General features: G+C 44.0%; 1 protein-coding gene across 4 annotated transcripts in view; it reads left to right on the forward strand.

Moving 5' to 3' along the window:
• Positions 1-22,670, forward strand: part of LOC108580207 (potassium voltage-gated channel protein Shal) — a 158,428-nt gene that overhangs the window by 124,442 nt on the left and 11,316 nt on the right. For 3 of the 4 annotated variants that reach the window (XM_017943912.1, XM_017943914.1, XM_017943915.1), the window contains exon 4: positions 3,246-3,398. In XM_017943912.1, coding sequence (XP_017799401.1) covers positions 3,246-3,398 — 153 coding nt within the window. Of the gene's footprint in view, positions 1-3,245; positions 3,399-20,181; positions 20,233-22,670 lie in introns of all 4 variants that reach the window. The other variant, XM_017943913.1, reaches the window with a different exon arrangement.

Raw genomic sequence — 22,670 nt, forward strand, 5'->3', positions numbered from 1 at the left:
CGCCGCCGCTCTTTTGTCCGATCAATCCCCGCCTTGTGCCGCAGTTTCGCGAGAGAACCTTGTAACCGGACTGTTTCTTCGAGATTTCTGGTAACGGTCGCCGGAACAACCGGTTGTCTCCCGCGTTCTCCGCGCTTTCTCGCCCGTTAATCGCGCAGAAACGGGGCTTGTAGTTATCGGGTAAAGGGAAGAACTGGAGCTACGGCGAAAAGGAAAGTTCGAAGATTGGACAGGGAAGTTTAATTAAGGATGGAAAAAGTTGACAAGTTCGAAATTTTAAGAGAATACTTAAGTATGCCGCGTGGAGTATCGCTTGAACGTGATATTTCAGTGATAATTCACAGCTTGATTTATATTTAACCGGGCAGATTTCACTGGGATGGGAAAATGCGATTATTTCACAGCCGCTTTAACTCGATCGATTTTCGATGAGTTTTACGAGCAACTCCGATAACCGAGAATTAACTGGTTTCTTATTTAGAGCCGGTTAATTAAGAGGGTAAATGAAATATTGATAAAATTGCGTCCGGAGTCTGGAGAAAGTTCAGCTGGACGTTATTTCTAGCTCGATTGCGAAATCCTGCAGTGGACACGGGTGTAACAACGCACCGACGCATGCCCCTCCCTTCGGCTGTGTAATTTTCAGAGTAGAAGCAACACGCGCGGAACAATACTTGACGGGGCAAAGTTTGGCCAGCGATAATGGAACTCGGTGAAAATGGCCCCTTCGTCGAAACGCGAACGAGTTCTACGTGTTTGCTCCTCGCAACAATTTTCCGATTTACCAATCCAACATTCCTCCAAATAAATAACGGTAAAATCGGAAAGAAATTCAGTTCCACAATGGTACTTTCGTCCAGCGTGAAGGATGTGCAAGACGTACTTGCGTACCGACGTCTGACAAAGCACGTACCCTATCTACTGCGTCAGCTGAATCGCGTGTATACGTCGTTCAAAATAAGAGTAACCTCGCTCTCGGACCGGTTCTCGTCCGTTCTGCGCGTAGACAGAGAGCGCAGCGGAGGGTAGGACGGAGAGAAACGTAGGCGGTTTGGACGTTCCAGCCCTGCCTTAGGCACGTCCTATGCGCGAAGCGAGGTTACTCTCATTTTGAACAGAGTGTAAAATCTACGGGAGAGCGTCGATAACTTTGATGAAAAGTAAAGATTCTTTAATTAAATTCGCGCCGGTGAATGGATCCTTTTTCAAAGTATACAGTGTACGTTTTCCTTAATGGAACACGTGCCGAGGTATACAAATTAGAAACGGGGGGAGAGGGAGAAATTCGTGCGTGACGTTGACTCTGCTGTGAAATGAACCGAGGGTTGTGTGTAGTGGCGTGCACAATCTACTCGATCACATTGCTGTGTTCGATTAGAGAGGAGAAAAACGAGGGAGGAGATATCTGTTTGGAGTTACGAATTTGCGTTGGAGAAAGGGATACGTCGAGTTTATAGGTAACGAGATATCGATGGGGCATCGCGGATTATAAAAGTTGGAACAAGGGGGATCGAAGCTTGAGACGGTAAATTACGAGGCTGTAAACTTAGCAGAGGCAGACTTATAGCTTCGGGAAAAGCTACAAAACTTCACCCTCGGTCTAAAAAAAACTTGTATGGAAGAAACGGAACTGTGGACATACCGTTACGGTTCAGGGAATTTCGGAATTTCTTCGTTACCAACTCTGAACAATTTCTGGTAATAACTGTACTTCGTACGACTCGTGGTTGATCTTGGCGATCGTTGGAGTTTCTGCGGATTAAGTTGAAACTACGTTCTCGAAGGACCGCTTCCTCGCGGAAGACAAACACTATCGACAAATGACTGTTTCTCTGAAGAACTAACGCGAACGGTTGTCCGATGGATTCTGTCGATCGGGGGCTCGGACAATCTCCGAGACACCTCGGATGCGGACATTCAAGGGAGGTGGTTGACTCTAACGCGATTGGCAATCATTAGGTACCGAAAACTGACTATGGTGACGTGCCCAAGTCAACGGTCACTCTCAAGTGCGACGCGCGCGGAACTCCGCGTGTCTCGAACAATAGGCGCAGCAGGTAACAAATCTAACGAAGCATGGTCAAATAGAAATCAAAGGACTAGAAAGCGGAAGTATGGCAAGCAGATGTGCACAATGGCCACAGAAAAAACATCGTAAACAAGTAAAATGCTCGATGGCCTCCCAAGTTTATGACCGTTGCGAAACACCGGGGAATTTTCAGACCTGCATCTGGACATCTAATAATTCTAATCAAGCTGTATTAACCGTTACATTTTAAACTTAGTACTAACGTCATCCACATGTAATTGTGAAAGCTCAAAATCGTCACAGGCAACCGCAGGTAAAAATATTTGTACCCTGTGAGCTGTAAACCTTTCGAAGTGCCGCACGCTCGCTCGATCCGGCTCACGGCACTCTGAGGTGCTTGGCGCGGAAGTCTAGAAATTCAAACAAAAATCTTTTCTGGTTATAAAACCATTTGTACTTCATTGCCAAGGCCCTAAAGTGTATTTTAAGCAAATAAAAAAAAATTTAAGGTGTTACCCCTTAATCCGAATGACTTAACAATAACTGTTGTACGTGTTTTCCTTTTACTCGTGTTGCAACATCCGATACACGTTGTCTCTTACTTTCGATGCTACTAGACATCTACTCGTATCTATTGAAATGTCCGTCGATGCAAGAGAACGCGATACGGCTTCTTAATCTGCATTATCAAACAAATTATCAGGCCGCAATCAGCGTGAAAATTAGCGCTCGAAGCAGAGCTGCTCGTCAAGTTGCCCGCAGGGCAGCGGTAAGACCAGCTTTGCCCGCAGCGCTGCCCGAGGGCAACGGCGGGCGCTCCTGCCCGAAACAAGCCCGCTTGAGCGCTCTTTAAGCTTTCAAAGTCTACGACGCAGCAGCTTCTACTTCCTATTTCCTATTATCCACTTCCACTAACACATGGTTTTCATCCTCGATAGGCCTCCTTTGGTAAGTGTCGTCAAATGACGACGGTGCCTTACCAATTTACACGTTTCCATCTTTCTCTAGGGGAGTGCTAAACGTCTCTCCTTTCACACGACACATCCCCGACGGGTCTGTAACAGGCTACACACTTGGTTATTCCAATCGTCCCACACTTTTGTTTTCTACCTGAGGACGGAGGAAATCTGAAATCCCGCGACTTCCCATTCATGCTCCACCTAATCCCATCGAATTTTCCACGGTACTAACGAAGCGACAAATCTCTCTGTTACAGGATCGCGAGTTCGTGGAGATGGAGGTGCCCTACAACGGTGCCCCGAAGAGGCCGGGCTCGCCGTCGCCTCTGACCTCCCCCGCGCACAGCACTGCCTCGAGGGGCGGCCTGCTTCACGCCTGCTTCGTCCGCTGCTGCCCCCAACGTTACCAGGTACGCGGTCGCCGTATTCTCGCCTCGACGACCTCCATAAGCGAGGGTCCACCCTCGTCTTCCTCCCACTTTCACCAATCGCAGCCGAGCGGGCAGCCGGTCCAGTCCCATTATCAACCGGTTGACCCAACCACGGTGCCGAATGTCGCGTTTAACGTGCCCGGTGACAGTGATCGGCAACGTCGCCAGGGCACCAGCTCCTCCAGCCCCTACATCGAGACAAGGGTGTGAGCCGGGCTCGGGACACAGAGATTCACCTCTACTTCCTTTCAGCCTTGACCAGCGATCAGCGTTATCTATCCCCCCACCCTCTTTTCTCTTCCTCGGTTCTTCATCGAACAGAGTCTTTCTTTCTCGCGGTCATCGCTCGAAAGGCTTCGTCGGAATTAGAATGTCGGTATCGTTGAGTTTCCTAGTCTATCGCGTGTTTCTTTCTTACGGAGATTATCCGAAGAAACGTTGGAATCAGAGGCTGACGTTTGTTGGGTTTGTTAAGGAGACTTGGTTGTTGGTGAAATTAGGAGGTTGATATTGTTAAGTTTGAGGATAGGTTTGACGAGTCCATCGATCTGGATAGAGAGAGTGATCGATCATCCAGGACTTGGGACTTTCTGTTCTGGTTTGAAGTTAGGAGGGAAAAGAATCCATATCACAGGGAAGGATTGTTGATTAATCTCGAGGCGACGAGAGGGACGTTGTATCAGCAGAAGACTGAAACGTGCCGTACGTTGAACGAATCGTTAAAAGTATGGGTACGGTGAATCTTTCGATCTTGGATCTAATCGATACACGAGCTACGAAGAAGTCTGTTGAAAGGAAAGAAGTTTCTCGATAAAAATTATATTCGTTGCTGTTCTCGGTTGTCGTAGGCGAATTAGCGTCGAATTCTACGTCGATAAGTAGCGCAGTTCAGACACATCGATACACGATCTATCGGTTCTTGTCGATCCTAACAACCACGCAGCTCTCGATCGAAACGAGCCTAACCGGCCTCGGCCGGAGAGAGATACGTAGCTTGCGTTCGTATTTGGTGCTACAGAACTGGGGCTAAGTCGTCCTAGAACTCGCTCGAGACTGGATCCAGCTACGATCTTTCCCGATCGTTCAACGGTGCGATTAGGTTACGAGGCGCTTGGAGACTAATTCCCGGGATTCGATTCAGTAGATAACCCTTTCGCCACAATTCTCCCGCCGACACTTTTCTCCGTTTACACATCGAACAGTCTAATTTAACGTGTACGAGCATAATTTCTCGATATTTCGCGTTGCAAAAGTTTCCATTAAGCACCAGTCATTTTAAAATACGAACGACGACTATAGTTGCTCGCTGTTTTCTCGCAAACGACCATAGAGAGATCGCTTGTTACCGAGCGACTGTAGTCGCTTGTGTACAGTAGCGAAAGGGTTGAAACGTTCTCGAAAAAGAAGAAAAAATACTCGAAGTTTAAACAAGTTTCTCGATTCTCAGTCTACTAAAATACGTACGTAGGTGGTCAAGAGTTGCAAGTAGTCTTATATACGGAGATAACGTAGCGTCCAAGTAAATATAGTCGTGTTAAAGAAGAAGAAAAAAGAAAAAACGGGGGAGGAAAAAAAAGGTACGAAATATAGCGATCGTCCTCGACATCGAATCCCGGTTGTTAAGCATGACTCCCATAGGAGTCGACTCTCCCTGAAGCACTGCCAGCTAGGGTTCGAATTTCGAACCGGTGCTCTCTCTCTCTCTCTCTCTCATTTTCGCCATTTCATCTGTGTGTGCGCCACGCTTGATAAGAGCTAAATAAACCTGCCATTTGGCAAACAGAGTAGCGAAAGGCATCGGAAAAATTCTCTCCCTTTTCCCGCTCCGATGGAATGGCAAAGAGAAGGCAGATCGGAGTCGAAATATCTGTGCTCGAAACACGCTCTTCTCCGCGCGACGAGAGGATACGTTGCAAATGGATACGTTTTCTCCGGCCGCGTATCCCCCGGAACACCAGGCTGGTCCATATCGTTTTCTGTTCTTCACGAACGCTTCCGTTTCGCTCGCGAGAATCGCGACTCAATCTCCCCTTGGAGAATCCGAGGCGGGATGGAAAGTCTGCCGAAGGCACACTCTCTTGAATCGCGAACGTACTTTCCGCTTTTCCAGGCGATAAATGAAGAAGAGAAACGCGAGACTGTTGCGGAAGCGTTCTCCTGTTGGCTGGAACTCCTCCGGAACGGCGTCTGAGAGGATTCTCTGGTTTGATCCGTGGAACTTGCCGCGCGATCGACGCTTCTGGAGAATTTTCATCCGTGGATCGGTGGACTGTTTGCAATTTTTGCGACGATCTTCTGTTCTCCGAGAAACGAAACGGAGATTGTTCTGTCGTGTTTAACCTTTCGCGGGCGGAGGACCAAGTGCCGAGTCGAAGATCGCTACTTCAGTTTTTCTTTTTTTAACCCTCATCCGTCCTTCGTGTCAGTTCGACACACTTTTCCGCTAGAAAATTGTATTGTTCGGCTGTTTGTAGAAGAAATTTTTTTCTTACTTTCATTTCGTTGATTTTTTGCCATTGTGTCAAATTAACTGCGAAACTGAGGGACGGATGGGGGTTAATTAAAATTATTTTTCGTGTAATTTTATTGGTTGCGTTCGTAATATTTTGCGAACGCAAACACGAGTCTGTCGTGCTCGAAGGGTTGAAGCTCGTTTCGTTGATTTCCGATTTTATCGATTGCTTGGTAGGAGATGAGAGAGAGAGATCCATGCACCAATCTAAACGAGAGTCGAAAATAGTATCGTTATCCTTGGACACCTTCGATCGAGGCGAAAAAAAATCAAGGTTCTACCCGTAGATTAGCGATCTAGGTTATCAATGAATTGTTATCGATTCCTCTTGGCCAGCGTTCGGTCGAGGATCTACGGTCTAATTGAAATTATTCTCTAGCCTTATTCTACTGTCTTCTGATGGCGAATTCTAAATCGATGTTGTAGATATTATTCCGGTTAGAACCGAACGGAAGAACGATTTGATTCGAGTTCAGGTAACTTTTCTCCTCTAATCGAAATCGCTAGGTCTCTTCGAGAACTCGTAGATCGTCCTTAGGTAGTACCTCTTTCAGTCGAGCGGCCTTTTCTTTCCCTCTATCGTCTCCCGAAGCACCAAAGAGTAGACCTTCGGTAGCTCTACCCGTGTGAGAACAACTCCAAGCGTTTTCCAGCGATATTTATGGAGAAAAAATGTCGACGTGTGGCTTGAGATCGTGTTCAACGTTTATTCTGTAGAAATGAGATCGTTATTTTCTGAATTATTCATTCGGGGATGCTGCAAGGTTTTCCACATGGAAGGTGGAAAAGGAATCTTTTAGGGAAACTGTTGCAGGCTTTAAAGTGTCTTCTACTTAGAAACTTTGATACGTTAATTGGAAATGGTGGGTCACGTGAAACAGACCACCTGAATAATTATCTTCTTTAGCTATGGTGGTACGAGACAATTTTGATTCGAAATTTAAATGGTTTCAAAGGGTGAAAAGGTAGAATACGAATTTTTTTGATGGAAGAAATGGCAGAAAATGAAAGGAAAAATTTTAGAGTCCATCATCGTTTAAAGACTATCAGGCATGTTTAAATACATATCAATGTCTGCTACAACACACGGTAAAAAAAAATGATATACATTCATATAAAAAAAAACAAAGGTGACTTTAAAAAGAATAGAAAAAAAATGCCATTTATAAAAAAATTATTGGTACCTATAGAAAATGGTGTTCGCTGTGAGTTCTCTTAAACGTATTTTATTTTCTTTGGCACGGAAGGATACGACAGAGACCCTAGAGCGGTCTTCGTTTTGACTGTACACTTAAGACATTTGGGTAAAAAAGGACCTAAGACCTTACGTGTAATAATTTTTGTTTCCAACGCGACATACGAACCTAGACGATAAACGTTTAAAATAACGCTAAGGAGCGTACACTTGATAACAGGAAAAATGACTAAAAATATAAAAAGGCGGCGGGTCAAAAAAGACCCGAAGACCTTTTACCCAGGCCCCCTAGGGGTCCGATGACATTGTTATATTATTTTCACCAGCAGTGTTTCTCATACACGACACAATTCATTTTTGCTTACCAGCTGACGCGTTATTATTAGTAATAATCCAACAGAAACAGATTCATCCGGCTGTTAACCCTTTGCGGCCGAGTGTCGGCAAGTAGCTGTCCAAGTCTGTTCACCAATTTCCGTAAGAACTAATTCCCCACTTTCACACCACCACCAGACACACCCCAAACACACCGTTTCCTCGGGCTTTGACCAAAAATTTTCTTGAATTTAAATAAAGTTTTAGTTTTTGTAACTCGTTCACAGCGACGCTCGCTCTCCGGCCGGCCCCGACCGCAAAGAGTTGAGAGCAATAAAATTTCCCTCGTTGTTACCGACCTTTCGCCATTTTCCTGACTACACCTAACGTAAATACTGCCTCGTCCCACCGTAACTAGAGAGAAGACAATCAGATTATCTGTTTCACACAGCCCACCCGGTGTGCAGGGATCAAGATATATTCCGATGTCGATAAAATTGGACGCGTCTGTTCGCACAGCCCACCCGGTGTGCAGGGATCAAGATATATTCCGATGTCGATAAAATTGGACGCGTCTGGGCTGCGGTAATGCAGCGGTACATCGACTCGTAAATCAGACGGCGCGCGTATCAAGAGAGTCGACGTTAACGAGGGAAAATGAGAAGTGATAAATGGTCCTGTCGGCTGGCAGATCGAGGACGAGACCCCATCGAAGCCCCGTTAAGTGTCGTTCCCCCTTTCTCCAAGTCTCGATTTTCTCCAACGTGCGAGCGCCATTTTTCAACCGTGTACGGGTTCGAAGCTATATATTCTCCCTTCCACCGGTACTATCTTCGCGTTAATCGTCCATTAATTCCCACCCAGATGTTTCCACACGTCTGACCTTCCACAGTCTCGCCTTTAACGGTGAAAATTTATTTAAAGGCCAGGCCTGGACCGTCGGCTGGCCACTTTGAAATTGAAACCCTCGCGCTAAATCCCGCGTCTAATTTTAATCAGTCCAGTGATTCTGACCGGACCAGAAGCTCATCGGACCTCCGTTAAGCTTCCATCCCTCGCCTCTCTATCTCTCTTCTTCGCGCCGTCTCTCTGTGAACTTTTAGTTTTCACCGGTCGACCTGTTACGCGCTAATCGTCCATTAACTCGTCAATTAGCCTGCTGTTCTCTCGACGTCTTTCGACGTCATCCAAACTCGCGAAAGTTGCTCGAATTACTTCCAAGTCGCCCCTCGATTCGCTTCAACGAATCAACTCTTCTGGTCGTTTCCTAGTTCTATTAGGATGTCTCGGGGTTTGTGGATTCTTTAGCTGCTGGACTTGATTGAATGTTCTCTCGAGTTTTAGAAAAGTCGTTGGTAGCGATGGCGTACGGTTCGATTAACCCTTTGCGGTGAGAATTGTACAGTTAGTTTGCACTCTTTGATGTAGTTTGCCTTTATTTTAATATTTCAGCGTAGTTATGAAATATGAAAAAATTAAGTAATTTTAAATAAATTAAATTTCAAAATTCTATTAACACGTTGACTGCCAACCACGAGTTATCCCATTTTTACAGTATAGCTTTTCGGTGCCCACCACGAGTTAACACGTTGTAAACGTATAGGAATTCTGTGGGATGGGCGTTTGCTAAAGGTTCATTACTAACAAAAAGGCGTCATAAAAAGGATTTACTTATTTTTTACAAGATTATCAAAATATAAAAAAATGAAAGTAAACAAGACAATAAAGGACGCCCCGAGGTGATTCGAATGCATTTTTTTGTAAAAAAAAAAAACAATTAAAATTAAAGTCGTAATATAAAAATTAATATGTTTGTTTAATTCTATACAATAATCTGAAAAAAAAGATGGCGTCTAGAACAGATTTCTTCAAAATAGGCTTTAGCAGTCAACGTGTTAAATTATTTTAATTTTATAATAATTTTCATTAAACGCATAAAGGAAATTTTCAAAACGAGTTTATTATCCTTTGTAATTTATCACTATGACATCTCAAGGCAAAACTTCCCGAAGGCTGCCTAAAAATTGCCCAGAGGTAAAAATTTCGTGAATAGGGGACAGCGAAGGGTTAACCAAACATAATTATTCCTCAAAATACAATTGCAAATGCAATTTCACATGGCACAGTCCACGCCGTAACGTACCTAGTACCCAAATTTCATTGCACAATATTGGAAAAAGAAATTCGAACGTCAGAGCTTGCGCGACTCTCGGAATTCATTTAGTTATCGAGTGAAAATCGTTAAGAATCTGTTGGTGAATGGCACGCGAAATCCTTCGGGAGACACGTAAACTCTGTTCCACGGAAATATATCGTTGGTTGTCCCGTACATTTCGGCAATTTCGAAGGAAAGGGGGGCCCGCGTACATAATACGGCAGGAACACATTCGTCGTGGCGGTGACGGCGCACGTCGCGACGACCCGTGTTCCTTCGTGCATATGAATCTTATCATTGATTTAAAGCCAGCACGGGGACACGTTCACCAGCTGACGCGGACGTAACGTGTTCGTGTCGTAAAGATGGTTGGTAAACGGTCCGACGCGTCGCAGACGCCATTACCAACGCTCGTTCATCCTCCGATCTTCCAATGAATAGTAACGTCTACGTTGAGTGAACTATTTAACGACAACCTGACCGTTCTCGATCCTTTAACTACTGCACGTCTCGTTCCGGAGAAGAAAAATTAGGATTTGTCGCATATTATGCGAGCCAGTGAGAAGCTAAAGTGAGTAAGTCCAGGAAATAAAATTTATCAAGTGACTGACTCCAGAAAATCAAATTTATTAGTGACTAACTCCAGAAAATCAAATTTATCAAGTGACTAATTTCAGAAAACAAAATTTATTAGTGACTGACTTCAGAAAATCAAATTTATCAAGTGACTGACTCCAGAAAACAAAATTTATTAGTGACTGACTCCAGAAAATCAAATTTATTAGTGACTAACTCCAGAAAATCAAATTTATTAGTGACTAACTCCAGAAAATCAAATTTATTAGTGACTAACTCCAGAAAATCAAATTTATTAGTGACTAACTCCAGAAAATCAAATTTATTAGTGACTAACTCCAGAAAATCAAATTTATTAGTGACTAACTCCAGAAAATCAAATTTATTAGTGACTAACTCCAGAAAATCAAATTTATTAGTGACTAACTCCAGAAAATCAAATTTATTAGTGACTAACTCCAGAAAATCAAATTTATTAGTGACTAACTCCAGAAAATCAAATTTATTAGTGACTAACTCCAGAAAATCAAATTTATTAGTGACTAACTCCAGAAAATCAAATTTATTAGTGACTAACTCCAGAAAATCAAATTTATTAGTGACTAACTCCAGAAAATCAAATTTATTAGTGACTAACTCCAGAAAATCAAATTTATTAGTGACTAACTCCAGAAAATCAAATTTATTAGTGACTAACTCCAGAAAATCAAATTTATTAGTGACTAACTCCAGAAAATCAAATTTATTAGTGACTAACTCCAGAAAATCAAATTTATCAAGTGACTAATTTCAGAAAACAAAATTTATCAAGTGACTTACTCCAGAAAACAAAATTTATTAGTGACTGACTCCAGAAAATCAAATTTATTAGTGACTAACTCCAGAAAATCAAATTTATCAAGTGACTAACTCCAGAAAATCAAATTTATCAAGTTTATTTTATTCATGAAAAATTAAGCACCACGCATGTGCTTTGATATACTAAAATTGGAAGAACATGGATTTAATCATTTTGGCTTCTAAGTGGCTCATTTATCGCCACGGAATAAAATTGTCTCCAAGCTCTGACGTTAACTTGCAATTTTTCTCAAATTTGTTCTTTGACATTACACACTTATTTAACGTAAGATTGTTAAATTTATGAATGTGTCTTTATGAGGATTCGAGGTGCCGTTCAGAGTCTCACCTGCCAACGAAATAAATCATTCCGGGGAACTTAAAGTCGGAAATTTTTCACAAATCCCTCTTTCGATATTATATTTCAAACTCGTCGAATGAAGTCGCTACTGAAAAGCAGAGCTGTCACTCGCCTGTGAATTATGTCGTCCTTGCGTGTACGCAGGTGTCACTCAAATGTAGTTGACACGGCAGTCAAAGCGTTGTGCCACTTGTCACGTTTTATCCCATTCACAAATTCGAAGAATCTTTCGAACCTTTGAAAATTGAAACGTAGCCACACGATCTCGAGCCACGCACGTCCGCAACACCCATCATACCTAAAAGATCCCTTCTCTGAATCGAAGTCAAGAAAGACTACGAGCAGAGCTTGAAGTCGTCAGAATCGTCGTCTTCCACCGGCGAAAAAAAGAAGAAAAATACGAATCTCTCGTCCCCGTCTAGTCGTCGAGCCACGCCGCTCGTCAGGCCCTACCCTACGTCTTCCATTTTTAGATTAAAGAATAAAAAAAGAGACAAAAAAAAAATACGATTCGACTGGAAGTTGCGCCATTGAATCCTGCCCGAGCTCGTGCCCGCCTTCTTCTCGCCCGATCGCACAAATTAATCACGCCCCGCGGCTCCGGCCCCCATCTACTACACAAACTCTGTCCGAATATTCCATCAAGTTCCACGAGACGACGCTGAAGCAATCGCGGCGGAAACCAGCGGAAGAGAATCCCGGTCGAACGAAAGCGCGTGTGTGTCGTCGAAGATCAACCGAGAAAGAATTTCTCTCGTCTGACAGAAAAAGCAGGACAGAGAAGTCTCCTCGCCTCACACGATTTTCGTTCCCCGGTCGAATCTTACCAACCGTAACTTTTTTCCACCCCCTCTTCTACTTCTTCTTTTCATTATAGAAACTGATCGGAGAAAATCGCGCGTACCGTGCAGCACACGCGGAGAAATTCGCGGAAATCGATACCTCGCGCGATATTACGGAGACGAACGAAGCTCGTTCTCCACTGGCTTTCGTTTCCTATACGACCTTGTCCAAGTTCCGTGCGACCAACACTGTCAACGGAAACTCCGAAGCGTTTCACAGTTTTCAACCGCACGCCGTTCTTCGTTCCGTACAGACCGACATCAGAGAACGATTTCTCGACCGTTTACGCGTGTAATTGCGCTTCGATAGGCGAACCGAGGCACGCGATTTTCGTTCGATCGTCGACGCGTTGTCCATCCACCCGGTGCGTCGCGTTCGTTGTTCAGTTTCGTCGACAGGTAAAGAAAGAAAGAGATACATTTTCACACACGCCCTTTTCTCTCGATATTCTCTCAAAGAGGATGGTAGAGTTTCGGGTGTGAATTACCACAAGCAGGCTGATCAATCAGAGGTGCGAGCTTTCGGCCCTAAGAGTAGCTTTAAGGAACACCTTCCCTTTTCGTAGATAGGCTCAAGGAATAAGAACGAACGATTGTGGTAGGAGTTACGAGTGACTGCAATCGATTTGGTTTACTCGCGGACTGTACATAGAGGAGGATCGATTGTTCGATCGCTCGAGGATCGACGTTTACTTTCGCCGTCGGTTGAGAACGATCGCGCACCCCTTCTTCGGCGTTCCGGCTGGTTTGCGTCAGGTGTTAAGTTCGTTTAGTAATTAGAACGGATTCGTCGTGCTGATTTTTTTCTTGCAAACTGTTGCGAGGGAATTTGTTTTGCAACGGTCTTTATGTAGCGGGGTCGTTGAATAAGTAAAGAGACAAAAGTAGGTGAATGTGAAGTACCTTCATTTTTAAATCATGAGTTGGTATGCTTGTTAAATTAGGCTGGGAGATCTCACCCTGTTGGATTTCTTTTTGCTTCACTCCCCTTTCGTGGAATTAAGTTTGAGCGGTGGAACAAGTGTCTAATTGTAGCAGAGGGATTACGTTGAAAAGTAGGTAAATTGTGAGATTTAGTTAAGAAACCGTGTTAAGGGGGTACACCCTGAAAAGCTGGAAGATACATTTATACCCCCTTCAAAAATTGAACGTTTTCGTTTAGTAGTTACTTGTGAAAAAATTCAATAAATCGTATTAAGGGGGTACACCCTGAAAATTTGATACCCTGAAAAGCTGGAAGTTACATTTATACCCCCTTCAAAAATTGAACGTTTTCGTTTAGTAGTTATTTGTGAAAAAGTTCAATAAATCGTATTAAGGGGGTACACCCTGAAAATTTGAAAGTTACATTCACCTCCTTTAAAAAAATTGTAACTTTTCATTTAACAGTTACCTGTGAAAAAATTCAATAAATCGTATTAAGGGGGTGCACCCTGAAAATTTGGAAGTTACATTCATCTCCTTTAAAAAAATTGTAACTTTTCATTTAACAGTTACCTGTGAAAAAATTCAATAAATCGTATTAAGGGGGTACACCCTGAAAATTTGAAAGTTACATTCACCTCCTTTAAAAAAATTGAACGTTTTCATTTAGTAGTTACTTGTGAAAAAATTCAATAAATCGTATTAAGGGGGTGCACCCTGAAAATTTGGAAGTTACATTCATCTCCTTTAAAAAAATTGTAACTTTTCATTTAGTAGTTACTTGTGAAAAAATTCAATAAATCGTATTAACCCTCTATGGGCTCGTGTAACTTTCAAGTCACATACTAATATATCGATATTTTATTAAATAAATAAACGTCTTGTTGTACAATGTCTCCTTATTAACCAGTAACTTTCTTGATAACCGTTGTTACTTCAAAGTTACAATATGTATTCGTTATGATAAAATTGTCGAAACTGCTGAATTCACTGTTATTCTGTATTTATAGGTCGATATTTGCTAATTTTACGTTACATGAATTCTTTTACGGTCAAGAAAAATATTCGGCCCATAGAGGGTTAAGGGGGTACACCCTGAAAATTTGAAAGTTACATTCACCTCCCCTAAAAAAATCGAAATTTTTCATTTACCACTTAGCTCTAAAAAAAAAATTCCCAAATTTCACCTAAAATCTTGAAATGCCTCAGGACAAGGCACCCCTTTAAAACAACAGCAATTACTCTCTTCACTCATTGAACGACTCCACGGTAGCTACGACGAACGTTTTCTAATTTCCCAACGAAATCGTAGCTGCTCTAAAAAGAATTCTTCTTCGACCAATCCAAATTTCCTCGAACAAAGAATCTTTCGGCTGCCACGAATGATTTTCTCGAAGAAAAAAAAAAGAAGTAAGGAGAACGGAGAAGGCTCTTTCGAAAGTAAACAAAGAACGAACGAAGTCCATCTGTCGTGTAATTGAGTGCTCTCAGGCATGGTTCATCGAGCGAGTTTAATAATCGTCCCCGTTCACTCGTGAAATCGTCGGCCAGGGGTTGCTCGTTCCGTTCGTTTTAATCTAGATTTACGCCCCGTTCTCGTCTAAATATTCCTAAGCGGGAGATTTATTACGACTGGCCAGAGGAACGACGTTACCACGATTAATCGATCGGTATTACCGGCATAAATCCGCGCTTGCACGGTCACGTATCGCGAATCTCCGCGCGAGATTTACCGCTTTAAAGTAGATTTTATTCGATCATGCGACGCAACCCGGCTGGAAACACCGATCTCTCTACTCTGCTATTTATAGAGCTCGCAGATCGCGCGACCAGTCCTCGACTTTCCACGACGATTAGGGGTTGCATCCGATTCTTTCGTCGATTGTCAAGTTTTTATCGCCACTTTTGTTTCGTCACACACCTATGGCAATTTTTACAGCTTTATTTTCCTATTTATTTATTTTTGGGCGAAATACATGGAGCGAAGCATAGCGAAAATGTGAACCTGCGGATCGATTCGTGTCTGTACAGGGTGTTTCCAAAGAAAAGGACGATACTTTCAGGATCGATTAAGGATTTCTTTTGAAGAGGAATTGGAAGAGACGTAGTTCTGAAATTTTTGTCTGTTACACTTCTTGAAGGGTTCGCTTACTTCCTGTATACCGTTGTTGAAGTAAGTTGCTTTCGTTCGCTAACGTTCCAGAAACCGTCCTCGCAATGAAAAAATCGTATTCGTAAGTTCCGCTCGTTATCGCTTTCTTCTTCTTCTTCATTCGGCGAGTTGCTCAATTTTTCACTTGCGCTTCGTACCCGCGATCGTTCGCAAACAGTGCAACCGTCGAGTAGAATTGTTCTCCGATAAATAGAAGATGTTGACGCTTCGGTGCAGGAACCGGTTGAACGTTCAAGAAGTACGACAGGCAAATTTTCAAAGAGAATTTTTTCAAGCGTGCGTTTATTCGATCGTTTAAATCTCCACGAGTGTAGATTCTCTTAGTCGATTCTGAAGGTGACGTCTTTCTGCTTCGAGCATCCTGCGCGAAGTTTGCATTCTGTTCGGTTTGTTTCGTCGAGAGGCGCGAGTTTACGAAGTTGTTCAGCCCTTAATCGAAACAGAGGACGAGGCGTTTTTTGGTACGATAGCACGTTTTGCCACACATTCCAGCGATCTGTCAGCGTTCCGATCCTGCGACGCTTCTCTCTTCCGTTAGAGCGCGCTCGTTAGCGCGACAGAAAGAAATCGAAGATCCTCCGATGAGGCGATATATCAGAAGGAAATAAAGAAATTGAGATTTTTTAATCGACGCGCTCCTTTCCAACCCCTGTACTAAAATGCATTCCAACGGCTTCGAAATCGAGAAAGTAAAGATGGAAGAATTGATCTTAGGATCGATAGAGAATCCCTATTGGCAAAGGACGAGAAAAAGTGAGACAACTTCTGACAATTTCTTGATTTTCAGCGCAGTTCTTGGTCCACGAAATTCTGACTTCAGTCAGCTCCTTGAAAACGCTCACGCACGCCTGCACGGATAATTATAATCGTCCTTTTCCAATTCGCGAGTGAATTTCCTTCGTTTCACCGTTTCTCGATAAGATCGTCGATTCAGGTGGTAATTATTCGATTTTAATATGCGAAATTTCTCTCGAAGGTACTCGTGAGTCTTCTTTGAATCGAAGAAAGAAGCTCGTGCTTTGAGATTTTGACTTCTCGCGAATTCACTCGTGAGTCCTCTCATCTTAATACGCAGAATTTCGCGCGAGCCTTCCTCGAACCGATAAGATCGTCGATTCAGATCGTTATTATTCCATCTTAATGCGCTAAATTTCTCTCGAATTTACTGGTGAGTCCTTCCACCTTAATACGCAGAATTTCACGTGAGCCTTCCTCGAAGCAATAGGATCGTCGATTCAGATCGTAATTATTCCATCTCGGTATGCAAAATTTCTCTCGAATTTACTCGTGACTCTCCCTCGAATCGTAGAAAGAACCTCATGCTCCGCCATTTTGATTTCTCTCGAATTTACTCGCGAATCTTCCTCGAACCGAAGAAGGAACCTCTCTTGCTCCGTCATTTTTATTTCTCGCGATTCACTCGTGAGTATTTTTCGAATCAAATAAAAATCCTCATGCTCCGAGATTTTGATTTCTCTCGAATTCACTCGTGAGTCTTCCATCTTAATATGCAAAATTTCTCTCGAATTCACTCGTGACTCTCCCTCGAATCGTAGAAAGAACCTCATGCTCCGCCATTTTGATTTCTCTCGAATTTACTCGCGAATCTTCCTCGAACCGAAGAAGGAACCTCAGGCTCCGTCATTTTTATTTCTCGCGAATTCACTCGTGAGTCCTCCTCGATCCAATGAGAAAACCTCATGCTCCGCGATTTTGATTTCTCTCGAATTCACTCGTGAGTCTTCCATCTTAATATGCAAAATTTCTCGCGAATTCACTCGCGAGTCCTTCCATCTTAATATGCAAAATTTCTCTCGAATTCACTCGTGACTGTCCCTCGAACAGCAAGAAGAACCTCGTGCTCCGCGATTTTGCTTGCTTTCTCCGTGCAGGTGGGCGACAGAAGCAACGCGTTCGAGATCCAGCAGACCACGACGTTGCAGACTTTCGACGAATCTCGCGGCTCCTGCCCGGAAGAGAAGTTCTGAGCGAGTTCTCGAGCAAATCCCTCTTCCTTCCTCGAGTCTCTCGCCGTTTAACCCCTTCCGTCGCGGCCAATGGGAACCGCGAGAAACGGTTTAAAGCAGGCCACTGTTGGATATTCATTGCGAGTGTACAGTCATCCTTGCACAGTTATCGACTAGAAAATTGTACGGCAACGTGTGTCGCCTTGACCTTAGGGACATCTACCAGGTATACACATACATGTCTCTCTTTCTCTATGTATACGTACCTACATGTGCAAACACGTTTAATTGTGTACGTCTGATCGTTGGTGTATACACGTGTCGTGGATTGGTTGGCGTTAAGATGCAAGGGTCGAGGGTTCGAGGTCTCTTTAGAGCTTTTCCAACCGGACTCGAGACACCCTGCTGAGTTTCACGCCTCGATCATTTGCTGTGTATATATAGCGCCTTGTCTGACAGCCTTTAGACTTAACCTAGATAGTAAAGAAGCAGTCGTGAATGCTAAGACAGTTTTATTTCATTCGAACGTTACGTTCTTTCGCTTGCAGCGGCAGTAAAGGCACATGCTTCGGCAACTGCTCTCGTCGAAGATTTACTTCCATTATAAATGGAAATAAAAATTTGCGAGTCGAACGGCTGTCTGACAATGCGCACATCTGTGAAGTATAGATTCGGTGTTTCACTCCTTCACTTCGAATAGACACGCACCTTGTCGAGCAATCTCACTGCTTACTGGACCAAGTTTCTTCAGCTTATTGGCTGTTCTGGACATTAAAAGTCGAAGGTGTAGACGAAGAGATATTGGACGATTTCTGAGATTTCTCGCGAGAATCTCACGCAGTAGGGATCTCACTGCTTACCTACTTGACGAAGTGTCTTCAGCTATTTTGTATATTAAAAATAAAGCGTAGGCGAGGAGGTGTTCGACGATTTCAGGGAAGAACCCTGAGATTTCTCGCGAGAATCTCACTGCTTACCTACTTCACGAAGTGTCCTCAGCTCGTTGGCTATTTTGCATATTAAAAATCGAAGGTATGGACGAATTCAGAGAAGAACCGCGAGACATCTCGCGAGAATGTTACAGTAGGTGTACAACGCTGTTCCCAAGGGACTGTCTGTAAACTTGTTTCGTCTCGTACTCGAATTTTCGCCGCAAGTCTGTCTTATAAATCACCGTGGAGCCAGCACGACGGTCGTCGAATGGTTTTCTGGTGCACACAGGGCGGTCGCACTCGTGCACGCGTCGTCGCGTGCTGTACGGCGTCGCATGGCTGGCTCGGCATGAGCGACGAGTGGCGGTCGCAAAAACGATCAGCGATTCTCTGGCACGGTTCTCGCGTGTCGCACGAGCAGGTGACAGAATTGAAGGATTTTTTTCACACTCGAGGGGAGAATTTACTTCCCACTTAGGAACCAGCTCGACTTGTTTCTCTTACGCGTAAGGGAGGTTCAGGTTTACGAAACGGTGTGTTCATCTTGCAGCCTTACCCATTCACCTCGCATTAGCCATTGGAACAATGCAAACGGTTTCCCTATCTGTCTGCATCCTCGTCTCTCAATCTTGGTTTACGAAACGGTGTGTTCATCTTGCAGCCTTACCCATTCACTTCGCATTAGCCATTGGAACAATGCAAACGGTTTCCCTATCTGTCTGCATCCTCGTCTCTCAATCGACTCTCTGTTACACTCCGAACCTCGCCTTTGTCCTCGATTATTGACCTACGCGTTACCTAATCCCCGGCTTTTGTCTAAACGCCAGCCCACGCCTCGCGACATTGTTCCATGCGGAGCCAGTGTGTGTCTTCTATCGTTTCACCCGGTTCACCAACTCTCCCCGCCATTTTTCTTCTCGCCATTTCTCCCGGGGCTAAGCCGTGAAACAGCTCTCTAGATCTTCAAGAGCGAAATCTTCATCGATTCGGACAAAATTGGCTAATTTTATTCCCACACGCCTGGGTAAACGTTGATAAATCGCAATTCCTCAGGTAGCCTAACGATTGCCAAACAATTAGAGGACACTCAGACTCGCATAAATCTCGGAATCTCCGTCGCCATCGAGTTCCACGTGACAAAGAAACTTTCGTCCCCTAACGAAAGTTCCTCTCTGTGAAATTTCAACAGTGAATTGCGTCGATCGCAACAGCTGACGTTCTTCTGAAATTTTCCAAGCTCCGCCAATCAACTGTATCCTGACTCCACTCTCTTCACTTCTTCTTCCCTCGTCTTCCGTCGCATCCCAGCTAGAACAGTCTGAAATCTTTTAATCTTCGTAGTTACAGCTGCTGCTCGTGATACGTTATTTCGTAGGAAGTCAGGTTGTTCGTTCGATCAACCTGGGAATTCTATTTTGGTTTATCGTCGCGCAGTTTCCTTCTCGACCGTTTCAACCAGATAGCGTCGATGCTAATTACCATCGTTCGGCTCCCCGTCTTCTTCCGTGGACGTGAACTAATTGGCACATCGTGTCGCCAAAAAGGCGAGCACGTCTTCCTCGTGATCGTGAAAAGCTCGGTAATCCGTGCCAGACGAGTCGCTCGATCGCCTAATACAGCAGCTCGCGGCAGGTCCGTCTGTTTGATGGAACGGTAGCAGAGAAGTACGCGTGTCGCGTGATCAGGCCAACACCATTCTCGCAGGGGATTTCGACGAACGAGCTTCGCTTAAACCGGGATGAAAGAGAACGGAATTCTCCTTGCAAGATTAACAGATGTCCTGTATATTCCAACACCTCTTTTACCAAGTTATCACGCGTTGCTTGATGGAAGACAAAAACGAACGAAAAGTATGAAAAAAGAAAAGAAAAAGATTGTCACCGAGCGCGGACGCGATGACGTCGCGTCGAATTAATTGCCCCCCTAATGCGCATTATAATATAACACGAGTTGCTTTCATGAATAATGCATAGCCGAAGGAACACCGGGAGCCTGTAGTGGAGCATCCACTTCAGATCAGCCAGGCAAGAGAAAATTGAATCTTAAGTGTCCGTCTGAAAAGCTCCGTCAATTCACTTGCCGTCGGCCCAGTAACGAGCACCATCTTTTCGATACTTACATAACACCCTTCGAATATGTCCACCCTCTTTGTCTGTCCTTTTCACGAATTCTCACAACGATCCTGATCTCGTCGAGAGAGAAATCCCCGCAAAGGGCAATTTTTCGAGTCCAGTTGTCGCCTGTCCGCGAAGTCGAGCGGTCCAAATATCGAGAGTCGCCACTGACACTTTTATTTAATCGAGAAAGAGTAAAATTTTGTAAATCCGAGAAAGGAGGGTGATTTGATTTTGAACGATTGGTAATTTTCGTGCGACACTTGTTCGTAGGACAGGGACGGAAGAAGTTGAAAAAGTGCCGTTTAAGAGACTTTTCGAGAAGCTTTCGAAAGCTGTAAGATCGAGGCAGAAAAGTGTCGGTCGCACCTGACTCGATATTCAGGCCGCTCGACTTCTATTTTTGGGGCGTTGATGTTCGTTATTGTCCCCTCCCTCTCCTCTCCTTCCCCCTCAAAGTTTTGCTCCACTTAATCGTTATTGGAAATTGATTGGTCCGTCATATACGACACACATATATATATATACCATATAGCTGAGTCGATTAAAATATATTGTATAAAATGCAACGTGGATCATGTTACCTGTGTATATTTTATTAAGTCGTTCAAGGGTACGAAAACACGAGACTTTTGTTACACGTTGATCTCCAATCTGACTCGACCAAATTCGTACAGACATTGATCGAACCAGACGAAAATTAACACGAATACTTGCATCCGTCGTTTGTACACACCGCTCTCGACTTCTTTCGAAAGAAAAAAATGATAAATTGATGTCCGTACAGAAAGTGGTCAACTCGGCGAAAGGCGCGCTACTTTCACCGAGCACGGTCAGTTTCCCGCGTGTAATTGAACAACCCCGGACAAAGCCGCGAACAATGCCCCCAACACCCCCCGATTCGCGAAAATAATAAATCATCCGAGATCGTCGAGATTCTTCCAGGTGCTCTCTCTTTTTGCGCGTTGAAATCTCGAGAGCCCCTCCTTGTTGTACATTAATCACCGGGTCGTTCGGAACCTTTAGGCCCCTCGCGAAGTCTCGGCCCGGAGGACGATTAATCAGAAATTAGCCCAGCCTGTCGTCGCGCGTCGATTACCTCTCGGTATGGACGGTGATTAATCGAACGTGCGTCCGTGTGTGTGCATCGAGTGGACTCTCTACGGACACGCGTGGAAGGGTCCAGACGAGGTCTCGCGATTATTTTCGCGATCGACTGACCCGACCGTCCCGGCCGGGCCGGTAATAATAATCGAACACGTCGAATATGTTCTCTCTCCGCCCGGAGTCCTCTATACGCTCGTATCGATGCCTCGTACCGCTATCCAACCGACGTCACGATATTAATTACCCCCCCGTTCAACAGGTAAGTCGATGGACGACCGGCTGTAAACGTCGCGCGGAAGACAGGCTGTCGCTTGTCAATTTTTCTGGCGCCGGTGCTCTCATTGTTCGTTGGTGGAAATGAATCTCACACGCACGCACACCTGTCTGTGCGTCCCGTGGTACTTCAACGCTTCGCGAATATGTTCATTTAAGTGGAAATTTCGACTTGTTTTTTTTAAACGGCTAAAATTGTCCAAGTGTCGGTGTTTGTTCTCCTGTCGGAGGAAAAGCGGTACTCTTGAGAAATCCGCGAAGCGTTGTTACCGCGACTGAAGCATTCGAAAACACCTGGTAGAATGATAGTTTCGCGTTGAGTACAAAAAGAACGGTAAATATGTAAATATGTCTGTACATTTTGTAACATAAACACACTCTGTCGGCACCTGTTGTGTGTGGTTCGTCCCGTAGAAACAGTTCTCGTCCGTTTAAGGTAAGACCCAACGAAAGAGCAACCAAACGAACGTAACAAAAATTGAGAACGTCAATTCTGTTTTACTTGTCACACACTTGTTCTTTTCTTTTCTTTCTGGTTCCGTTTATCGTTCCTTGATTACGAACGAAAAAGCCTGCTCTAGCAACAGATATTAGTATACATACTTTTACTTTTGGGACATGTTGTTACGATCGATTACTCTTATCTCTTATCTACGTTTCTCTATTTTTTCGCACTTCTCCTCTTTCCACACCTTCTGTGCTACTCGCATACATATACGTTATGATATGTATGTACATATATTATACATATATACCTGTTTTTTGGACTGTTTTGAATGCGTGCTCCTCTTCACGATTTTTCAGACACGATTTCGTGCTCGACGGATTTGTTCAAGCGTTCCAACGTTGTCCCCGTCACAACCACCACCACCCTCACTTCCTTCTCTTTATTTTTTTTCTCGATTTTCTTTCGAAGAGAATCGCCGGAGAAAAGAGCGGGAGAGATGAGACGGTATCGGTGAAATTCG

This window comes from Habropoda laboriosa, unplaced genomic scaffold (assembly GCF_001263275.1).
Source record: "Habropoda laboriosa isolate 0110345459 unplaced genomic scaffold, ASM126327v1 scaffold2, whole genome shotgun sequence".
NCBI lineage: Eukaryota > Metazoa > Arthropoda > Insecta > Hymenoptera > Apidae > Habropoda > Habropoda laboriosa.